Here is a 12,111-nt window from a genome sequence, read left to right on the forward strand (position 1 = left end):
CACAATTAAAGTTGTTTTCTTATCAAAAGTAGTGAAAATAGCAGACCACAATGCATAGTGACGGGTCGTAGACATGCAATTTTCACTACTTTTGCGTGAACACCGTCATACAGCAAAAGATATATACGGCATTCATTGACCAAAAAAACGAAGAAAAGGGAAACCAAAACTTGAAACATGGAGAGATACAAGATGTCTGCCCGGGGGCGATATTTACCGATGCATATAGTGATTTGTATTGATTGATTTGATTTGATTGATTTGTGTTGCCTGTGTGGCGTACCAGTTCCTCTCTCCTCCGCTCCAGCGTGTGGCGCTGTTTGTCCTTGTCCGAGGAGGCTGCAGACAGCTTCTTCATGGAGCCGTGTCCATAGAGACGTCTCTGGGCCTCGGCCTTCTGCTGGGCCAGGTTACGCTTCTTATCACTGGCCCTGAACACACACGCACACACACGCATGCACACGCACGCGCACACGCACACACACACACACACACACACACACACACACACACACACACACACACACACACACACACACACACACACATACACACACACGCACACACACAAAACCGAGATAGAGATATACAGTCAAAACACACAAACAGAAAACAACGCACAACGCTTGAGATTAATGGGACTAGTCTGTCTAATTTGGAACGCGCCGGGCCGTCGCGGTCTGGAGAAGGAGCAATTCATTGGAGCCAATCGCTGGCCCTTTAAATTGGATATTGAGTGCCGTTGGGGGAGCGAGGTTTGTCAATGTCCATGGCCGGCCGGCTCGGAATTGATCCCCCGGTGATACAGTTTGTGTTCAAAGCGCCGCTGAGCCTACCCCCATACCCCCCCCACACACACACACACACACACACACACACACACACACACACACACACACACACACACACACACACACACACACACACACACACACACACACACACACACACACACACACACACACACACACACACACACACACACACACACACGCCACCAGCCCCTCCCTTTAGGGAGGCAAAACCCATTACTATATATGGAGAAAGCAAGTGAGGTAGAACAAAACCCTCATTCAGTCCACAACACGAACATACAGGCAGTTTGTCCAGTGGAAAGAAAGAACTCACCCGTCACTGTTTCAAGTAACGGCGAGGTGAGCGAAAGATTTATTTGCCATTGATGGAAGAATCAAATCTTCCCTTTTAATCTCCGGGAACAACAGCAAACATCGGCGGCTAAACAAATCATTCCAATGTTTGTACTGAGCGAAGGCGGGCGGGAGTTTGACTGAGTCTTTGCACAGCAGACCATGGACTAACTCTATAGCGGCGCATGCATTTGATACTGATTGTGTGAGCATGTGTGTGTGTGTGTGTGTGTTGTGTGTGTGTGTGCGTGTGTCATTAGCAACAAAGTAGCTATATTTAGAGGACAGGCACGGGGAAAGGGTGAGAGAGTAGGAATGGAGTGGGGCGAGAGAGAGGCTAGAGGTCAGGTCCAAGATGATCAATCAGTGAACAGGCTCACTGTAGCCAGTGGGGATAGCACAGCATGCACACGCACACGCGCACGCGCACGCGCACGTGCACGTGCACACACACACACACACACACACACACACACACACACCCAAGCATCAAACATAAACTCAAACAGATCTACGTACATGCACTGGACGATATTAAGAATGACAGTGCAAACAATGTAAGCACACAGATAGCATATAAGCTCCAGCGTCCCCCGCAAAAATAAATACTCACATTTAAAACACACACACACACACACACACACACACACACACACACACACACACACACACACACACACACACACACACACACACACACACACACACACACACACACACACACACACACATTCATGCGCATGCTCTCGGCATGCCTGACTGAAGTCCGCACAAAGAGCACAATGGAGAGGCTGAGCTTTGTATCTTGGCCTTTTCAATGCTGAACAACCCCTGAAGCAAAGCTAGCTCACGCGTTTACAAGGACGGTCCATCCACAGCCCAGGCCTGGTAAACAACTGAGCCCACTAAGAACGGCTGAACAGAGCTGCATATACAGACATGGACGTATTGAGAGAAATAGCCACGTTTTCAGGGTTGCTCAATTTTAAAATGAATAAATAAATACATTAAATAAAATAAAAGGATTATGAAAAAGCGCAGGAGTTTGAGATGCAACCGATATCGATCGACCTGACACCTTTTAAACATTCAGAATGTTGTGAAAAATATAGTTTGGATGTAACTTTTGGACTGGCTCCTCACTTGAAACCTAATGGGTCTCTGGGGGAAATTCCCATCTGTGTGAGCATGTACACATATGTATTATGTATAGGTGTGCTTGTGTGTGTGTGTGTGTGCGTGCGTGCGTGCGTGCGTGCGTGCGTGCATGCGTGCGTGCGTGCGTGCGTGCGTGCGTGCGTGTTTGTGTATGTTACCTAATGTTGAGCAGTTTGAGGGCGTTGAGAAGCACCCCCTTCTTCACGTCGTAATCTATCTTCTGATCAGTCCCAAAGCTTGGAGCGCGATTGATCTGCCAGAGACGAGAGCAAGAGAGTAACAACAACCAAGTCCTGTACAAGTTGAAGGGCAGATTTAGGTCAAACACACACAAAAAGGAGAGATGTTTTTCAATAAAGACGATAGAGATAGGAGGGAGGAGGAGGAGGTGGAGGTGGAGGAGGAGGAGGGGGTGTAGAGTGAGAGTGTCCCATTGAAGGACAGCTCAAGACACTTAGCCTTTACCGGGGCAGAAATACTGTCTGGCGAACATGTTGTGCATATGCTTGTGTGCCCGCTTGTACGAGGGCGTACTCCATGTCTGCATATGGTTTGCGTGTGAGATAAGATGCTGACCCTGTCCATCTAAGTCAAAGCAGCGGGGGGGATGGGGGGTGGGGGGGCGACTCTCTAACTTACTTCTGACCCCAGTCACCTCGCCACTTTGGACACCCTGTGTGGCAGCAGCACACCAGCCCCACTGTGCTTATCTCTTTGTGGCCATCACGGCATTATCACAGCTTCAATGCCGCTGTGCAGAGGGGCAATGGCGGTAAGCTATACCTGTGATTCCAAGCACAATGTCCGGCGAAAAACCCAGGGAATAAAAACCCACGGCCTTCCTCCTTTCTTTAAACGGAACGATTTCCAACATCAGTGGGAAGGTGTTCAGATATCAATTATTACACCACAGACGTGACAAAATCAATTCTCTCCCTTTCTTCTTGTCCTTCGCTGTGCTCCGTCTCTCTCTGTCTCCCCAGGTGGTGAAGTAGATTGCATGCGAGCCAACAAAAGGACCAGCGAATGGCGAGGTGAGGGAGTAGGAGGAGGAGAACCGGAGAGAGAGACGACCGAGGTACCTAATTGAATTGCGTTCTGCCTAAAAGGCAAGTCGAAATGACGGCGCCATGTTAGGTCTTTTTAAAGCCCGGCTCGGGGTTGTGCTCCTTGAGCGCTGAGATAAACGCACCCCCCACCCCCCAGAGTCTTACACAGAACCCTCCCTTTTCAGGTTGGAGACAATGGAAAAGACCATGGCTTCTGCCCCTTAGTAATTAGCTTGGTAGCCTAGTTAATAGGTTTGTAGGTTGCATGTTGGTGTTGGCAGCATTGAGACGCACGCACGCACGCACGCACGCACGCACGCACGCACGCACGCACGCACGCACGCACGCACGCACGCACGCACGCACGCACAGATATACAGTATGAATCATTCAATAAGCTGCAGTGTAAATGTTGAAAGAGATATCCAACATCCAACATATACAGAATCTCTGGGCTCCAATGTTAATCCACATCACAGGCAGTGTATTTGTGTCACCGGCACTATTCCTCCAGCAGCTGGATACAGTGCAACTCATTAGAGTGGTGCAACAGCCAATCAGTCAGTCTCATACTAAGTTCAAAGCACCACCGAGCCAATGAGGTGTGTTGCAGCGAGCCCATAAAACCAGCTGCCAATCGGGAGCACACCATAGGTCACGGAATGCAGAAAGGGAGCCAATCAGAGGAAGGGCTTGCCACATGACGTCGGGCGAATCAAAACAGCCGGGGCCTTAAGCTCCGTTCACACGGGCAGATAGATGCAAAAGACTCAATGCTACACATTGAGTATTTGTAGATTTGTATCTTTGTAGCTGAAGTTGAAACCAGCTGAACTTTTTAGAAGATGTGTAGCTGTTTGTAGCTTTTGCAGCAGCTACAGACGTGCGATGTGTCTTTGTATCGTCATGTCAGTGCCTTACTGCCTTCCACTGAAAATGAAAGGTAGACGGTGTGTTTGCATCTGCCCGTGTTAAGTGAACGCAGCATTACAGTGGCCACCATGAAGCTCCTTCAAGGGGGAAAAGAGAGATGTGCAAAATGTCCACGGGACTCGCAAAGGGCTTCCTCTCTCCGAAAACTCCGCTCTTATGGTTTTTCCCTGGCCTCGTCTGCAGCTAGCCGTTGCTAATCCCGACACAAAGGTGCTTACTGGTGTGTGGCGCAGCTGTAAGGTCATATTTACATCACAACCGGCTCATGATAACCCGACCCCTGATGTAGCTGTCTATAAAAGCCTGCTTGTCTACTTCTAAAGCTATGCGATAGCAGAATAATGTGTGTGTGTGTGTGTGTGTGTGTGTGTGTGTGTGTGTGTGTGTGTGTGTTTCTTTCGTTTTCCCTACAAAGCAACCATTTATCAGAACCTGTGACTGTGAGTTTGTGTGTGGACGTTTATTTTTTTTGTTTTATTTATTTTTTTCCCCGACACCGTTTATGAGAATGGTGTGTGTGTGTGTGTGTGTGTGTGTGTGTGTGTGTGTGTGTGTGTGTGTGTGTGTGTGTGTGTGTGTGTGTGTGTGTGTGTTGTGTGCGTGTATGCATGTGTGTGTGTGTGTGTGTGTGTGTTGTGTGCGTGTGTGTGTTGTGTGATGGATGTCTTGTGGAGAAAAATAGAGGGGAGGGGAAGCGAGCGAGGAAACAGAGAGCCTTTGCAGCTCTTTCACTGGATGGAATGAATGCAACGTACAATACATTTCTCTGTTTGTGTTGCTGCAGGGAGACTGGAACTACACCTCCCACCTACACTACTACTTACCTAAGAAGAAGAAGAGGAATGAACACTACAAAAGAAAACGGGGGGGGGGAGGGGTCTGGTTTCATTTAGAGCAGTCCCTGTGATATGACAGCCACAATGAAAAGAGTATATATGGCTCTGTATAGCGTTGTATAACCTACAGATACCGCAGTCGGATTTGCAAGTGATCTTTGCATCGGGTTACCCTCATTGCTTGTCTCATTTCTCATTATGACTTGTGGTGTCAAGCCGTCACTGTGTGGACTGCATGGCACCATGGTGCTCGCCTCCCTCTCTCTCTCTCTCTCTCCCTCTCTCTCTCTCTGCCTATGTCACTATACTCTTCTCTTCCTGGTTCCTCTCCTCTCTCTCGGTGCTGTCCGTCTGTCTGTCTGTCTGTCTCTGGTCACTCACTCACATTCACATCCTCTGTCTGTCCGTGACTCGTTAGCACTCACTCGCTCGCTTGTGTCTGCTCATCTCTCTCTCTCTCTCTCTCTCTCTCTCTCTCTCTCTCTCTCTCTCTCTCTCTCTCTCTCTCTCTCTCTCTCTCTCTCTCTCTCTCTCTCTCTCTCTCTCTCTCTCCTGCGGTCACTCGCTCTGACTTCCTCTGCCCACTTGTTTCCCTCATACAGTCTCTGGTTGCTATACTGTCTCATTCACCTAACTATATACCTATTCTCTCTCTCTCTCTCTCTCTCTCTCTCTCTCTCTCTCTCTCTCTCTCTCTCCCCGTCTTCTCCCTGTCCTGCGTGGTGGAGGAAGTTGGAGCGGTCTGTTCTTAATGAACCCCTGCAGCCTCCTGAAAAGCCCCCGCTCTGATTTCCTTAAGTGTCTCTGGCAGGGTCTTAAAGGGGCCCTCGTGCCGCTCTGAGAGGCTTTCAATAAAAATGTCAGATGAAAAGATTAGAAACTCCTTCTATATTTTGTATTTTCGTTTTCACTTTGACTGCATGGGCCCAGCATCACGCCGATGTCTCTCAAATATATCAATCAAACCGCTGAACGACTTCGAGACACACAGAGAGAGAGAGAGAGAGAGGAAAACATTTTCATCCCCGTAATCTTTCCCAGCACTGTTTTTTTTTTCTTCTTCTCATCTATTCCTCCAGTTAAGTAGAGATCACAAGGCAAGATGCACAGACTGTACACAGTAAAATCCTCAGCGTCCATTAATCCATTGTAACTGAGAGAGTGTACAGTACACAGACAGACCCATAAGGGTCCATAACAGCGTAGCTCTTCTTTGGGGTTTTCTCCCTCACACCTGGATGTGTGTTTCTCTGACGCATAAATAACCTGCCAGCATTTTCCGTGGGTATACTTGGAACAATGGCGCCTCGTGGCCAGGGCCCCTTTTCTTCTCTCCCTCACTGCATATAGCCCTCCCATGAATTGTCCATTTGGTTTGAATTGTCTTTGAAGTGCAGGTCTGTCTCTAATGATGTCGATTATCAGATCTTGATTATTAACAGAGGGTGCGGGCACAGTCGCTGATTTCACGAGCCGACAGCCGGTGTTGTAAGGGGCCTGTGTTTGGCTCCCAGCGCACGCCATTAGGACGCGTCTACTTCCCCACAGCTTGCTATCAATCAGTGCAAGGCCAAAAAAAAACCAACAACAACAGCCTATATTATAACAACAATAATATGGGTGCATTTGGCAACCGGGGTTGAACACTGAATTTCAATTTTATAACAACGCCCCGTGGCTGTAATCGCATCGGGTATACCGAGCGCTGTGTACGCCGACGTGCCTCTCGTAGCACTTAATATAATGCAGATGAACAATCTCCAAACGATCAGCTCCTCTACCACCTCTGTAACCAAATGTCTTCCCCCCACGTCAACAGCCATTGTCGCGCGCTCGCGTCTCAACGTGTGAATGCTCGACGTCAAGGCAAGTGCACGGCTGCTGCTGCTGATTAATCGCTTCAGAAAGAGGAGCCCACCTTATTATGCCTGCCCCGAGTGTAAACAAGCAGTGCTTTGACAAGGCTCCCGTTCCGCCCCGCACACTTGAGGGTGTAACGGCGTGGTTCAACCGCCGTCAGAATGGTGTGTTTGTTGCCACACAATGGACGTTAGAGAGGGAGAGACAGAGTGAGGGAGAGAGAGATTGAGAAGGGGGGGTTGGGTGGGGAGACAGAAAGACAGACAGCTGGCTGCCCTGTTAAGTCGCTCTCAGGTTTCAGCAGTCTTATCAATCACTGTTTTGTTCCTTTTGTGGCATTTCTAGCGCTCCAGTCGGACTCTGAGGGAAACTGTATAGCCGGGGTCCGTGGAGGTGCCAGACAAGGTCCTGAGAGTTACTGGACTAGAAGCCACTGGGCACGCTCACCTATACTGCTACTCAACCTGTGAGTCTGGAGTCTGGACCCCCAAGGGGATTCCCCACATGATATATATATATATATATATATATATATATATATATATATATATATATATATACACAAAAATCACACCTGTGTGAAGTGAGGGGCGCTCTTATCTTACAACATCAATTACAACATAATGTTTGTTTAAGCAACGGGTGCTAATGTTTGTTTTAGTCCTCAACACAAACATTACATATCTCTTTATTGTCTATGGCGTTTTCTTAAACAAGCATCATTGAAAAACAAACATTAAAGCTGTATATAGGAGCCCCTCAAAAAACATAAATCATATGATTTTTTTTCTTCAATTTAAGTAACGTTTTTAATACAAAAAAAAGAAAAGAAAGAAAGCAAAGAAAAACATCATTATTACATCAACTAATCAACAAAAAAAACATTGTCAAACATTGGACAAATGGCCAAATAATTGAAGAAAGAGGCAAACATTTTGAAAGCAGCCTCAGCATCTACAAGCTTTATCTGTTGAACCGAGTAAACTAAATGGAATGCCTAAACTCCTACATACCAAATGCTTGTCAGGGTGTGCGGGAAGGTCCCAGGTTCTAATATGATTATTTTGGGGGCGGTCCCAGGTTCTAATATGATTATTTTGGGGGCGGTCCCAGGTTCTAATATGATTATTTTGGGGGTGGTCCCAGGTTCTAATATGTGGTTCAAATATGTGATCAGATTTGACTGAGAGACTGCCATCGTGCAAATTACAGCTTTTCAGAGGAGGTGTCAGAGCTGAAATCGACATGTAAATATGAAATAAATGCCCAAACATGTAGCTAGGTGTGAGATCACAGAAGTGAACCTTTCAAGCCTGTTTTCTAAACTCGCTGTTTTCTTCAAGACATTACTCTATACGCCATATCTCCAAAACTGGTGGGTCAAACTGAACAACCAATATGTCAATTTGAAGCTATGATTCCCTGCTTTCATATGAAATGAAAAATGAAAATTCAAAAAAATCCAATGGTATGATTATTTGGGGGCGGTCGCAAGTTCAAATATGATTATTTTGGGGGCGGTCCCAGGTTCAAATATGATTATTTTGGGGGCGGTCCCAGGTTCAAATATGATTATTTTGGGGGCGGTCCCAGGTTCAAATATGATTATTTTGGGGGCAGTCCCAGATTCAAATATGATTATTTCGGGGGCGGTCCCAGGTTCAAATATGATTATTTTGGGGGCGGTCCCCGGTTCAAATATGATTCTTTTGGAAGGGTCACGGCCTGAAAAGGTTGAGAAGCCCTGACCTAGATGACTGGCAGGCAGGCCGACTGGCTGGAAGACAGACACACACACATTCATGTACTGTAGACACATGATACACACAAGATGATATTCAGAAGCACACTCAGGGTGGAACGGAGGCAGCCACGTCCAGATGTGCGTGAGTGGGTGCACCATATTTCAACTTTTCATGTTTTTAAAATTAATGCCCTATACTTCATCATACAAGTTAAATTAATGCCCTATACTTCATCATACAAGTTAAATTAATGCACTATACTTCATCATACAAGTTAAATTAATGCCCTATACTTCATCATACAAGAGTGTCGCTCAAAAGTATTGTGAAAATAGCAGATCTACAAGCTTAAATCATTTATTTTTATAATAAAAAAAAGAATGGTTTTGGAATTACAAGGTACACGCACGCACACACACACACACACACACACACACACACACACACACACACACACACACACACACACACACACACACACACACACACACACACACACACACACACACACACACACACACACACACACACACACACACACACACACACTCTCTCTATCTTCAGTTACCTGCAAACATGATTGAAGACAACATCTTTCCTCTCCATCACACACTAACACACATATAAGAGCTTCAGTACTACCTCTGTCACTCACAGACACACAAGGATATATTTCTCCTACATCACAGGTGTACACGCACGCACGCACGCACGCACGCACGCACGCACGCACGCACGCACACACACACACGTCACACCCCTCTTGCGGTCCTTGCTCAGTCACTCACAAAAGTATGTAAGCAATATACATCCTAAGCCTCAATCACACAAATACTTACATACACACACACACACACACACACACACACACACACACACACACACACAGTCTCACCAGTCACTCACTCACAAAAATGTAGGAATATATATCTGCCCCCTCAATCTCTCTCACATACACTCTCCCTCTCTCCCTCACACACACACACACACACACACACACACACACACACACACACACACACACACACACACACACACACACACACACACACACACACACACACACACACACACACACACACACACACACACACACACACAGTCACTACTGTCATGCGTGCCTGATGATAAATGACTAAACGTTGGGGTGCGTTTTCAACTGCCCCACATACGCGGCCTGCACGCTCCTAATTTGATACTTATTCCATGAAATAGTCATGTTGGGGGAAAAATGGATGTGGATAGAGACAGACAGTCTCATACATCATTCTAATTATTCTTTAATAAACCTCTTATGAGCCAGCGTGGGGCTCACAGGCGACTACTGCCACCTAGAGTTCGCCCGGAGAATAGACGGCCATCCCTGCACGAGCTGAGGGTATAGCGCCCTTAAACATTTTGAAATGAAAGAAAATAATTGATTTTTATTAAGTGCTGAATATTGGTTAAAACGTCAAACTGGCGCAGGGTAGGGGAGGAGGAAGAGAATAGCTAATTGCAAATTGCACAATGCTGTGCTTCCTGTGTATATGAGACATTGACACATCTTTGGTACAGTCTGACCTGGTATTCCTGTGTAGTTTTCTTTCTTTTTTTCCGTCTCTCTCTTTTTTTCCATGAGTTGATAAATTCTGCAGCTTTTCAGCTTTTATTGTATATTTTACCTTCATTTAATTTACCTTTATTAATTCATCTTGATATACCGCTATACTGGCACAAAATGACATAAGTTTTATCTGATCTCATCTCACATTAACAAGAAAACCTAAAATAGAATTGAGTGTACATCCAATCGTATATGAGTAGCCTAGTCTTGTCTAGTTCCTCTCACACTGGAACCTTCACTTAGAGAGAGTTAGAGAGCGGGTATGGGAGAGAGCATTATTGGAGAGACCACTTAATTCCTCTTTAATCACCCTGAATCACTCCAGAGTGTTTGAGGAGAAAAGAAAATGAATGCTGCCTCACAATGTGCCGTTTGAAAGGTTAGCACTAAACACTTACCCAGTCCTCCCTTAGAAAGACACTTTTACAAAGCCCTCTTTAAAGTTATTACAGTAAAAAAAGAGAATAAGCTGACTACAATTTAGAGTTTCACTAAAATCGCAGCAGATGAAAGCGGCGTTTTTCTTTCTTATAGTTTGAAAGATTTCATAAGCCACACTGGAGGGAATATGAATATTGGACATATTTATGAGGGTCAGATCTTTGCTACAGAGGTGGCAGAAGGAGTCTCTCTCAATCGCAGTTTGGGAAGAATGGGTTGGGAGTCCCCTTTTTACAGGCCCTGAGTGAGGGTCTTCGTCAGGTCTCAGGGTTGCACATCAAAAGTATGTAGATGTGTGCGTGCGACCGTGCGTGCGTGCGTAGTCACATTTGTTTACAGTGCCTGCATAAATTATTTCCATTATCGCCCCAAACACACGCACACACACACACACACACACACACACACACACACACACACACACACACACACACACACACACACACACACACACACACACACACACACACACACACACACACACACACACACATGCTAACCCGCCTTTTGAAAAGAAAAGGAAGTCTGGATTATGTTGGCTCGTGGGGAAGCACATGCAAACCAAACTCATCTTGAAGCAATCGCAGAGGGACGAGTGAACGAGGGGTCGGGGTTGGGGGCTCGTTGGCGGAGGTGGTCAGTCAGGAGTAGGAGGAGGAGGGGGGGGCTGGGGGGGGCGTTTTAGCTGGTTTTAGCTGTCACCGCAGTTGGGGGTGAAAGCCAGCTGGAGCCTGCATGCCGTCTCCACGCATGTTCAAATGTGTGCCCAGACAAGCTCTTTCCGAGGCCCATAGCCATGTAGTGGAAAGGCTTGCACGTTTCTTTGTGTCCGATGTGAGACACGCGCCAAAACTCGCAAACACACACACACACAACACACAAACCAGCCCCACGCTTGACATGAGCACGCCCAGCTCATTAACTACCCATCACTCTTCACCTGTCCTGCAGTGGAGGGGTAGGGGTGAGGGGGGGGGTGGGGGTGCTGGATGGATGGATGAAGACATGGTAATTAGTTTGCGGCCAGCAACAAACAAATCCTGGAAAGACCGACATTGTGCGTGCCCGCGTGCGTGTGTGTGTGCGTGTCCGTGTGTCCGTGTGTGTGTGTGTGTGTGTGTGTGTTTATCTAAGCTATTTTGTGTATGTGTGATCCCTTTCTGATAACCAACACCACCACTCAGTCTACACCATGCAAAACAATACATGTCCTTCTCTCTTTTTCACTCCTCTCTCTTTCAGGGCCCATTTAGTTGGGCTGTTTGTGGGTTTTCTAAGTGGGATTCCGAATCCTCACACGCACACACACACACACACACAAGCGCGCACACACGC

The 12,111-nt window shown here is 46.7% G+C and overlaps 1 protein-coding gene across 1 annotated transcript in view; it reads right to left on the bottom strand.

The window, feature by feature from the left end:
* The window catches only part of ttll7 (tubulin tyrosine ligase-like family, member 7), a 126,442-nt gene that overhangs the window by 63,664 nt on the left and 50,667 nt on the right, over window positions 1-12,111 (bottom strand). Inside the window, exons 10-11 of the mRNA XM_079506225.1 lie at window positions 2,465-2,559; window positions 284-431 (exon numbers count right to left, since the gene is read on the bottom strand). Coding sequence (XP_079362351.1) covers window positions 284-431; window positions 2,465-2,559 — 243 coding nt within the window. The remainder of the gene's footprint in view (window positions 1-283; window positions 432-2,464; window positions 2,560-12,111) is intronic.

Source organism: Electrona antarctica, assembly GCF_951216825.1.
Source record: "Electrona antarctica genome assembly, chromosome: 7".
Lineage (NCBI taxonomy): Eukaryota > Metazoa > Chordata > Actinopteri > Myctophiformes > Myctophidae > Electrona > Electrona antarctica.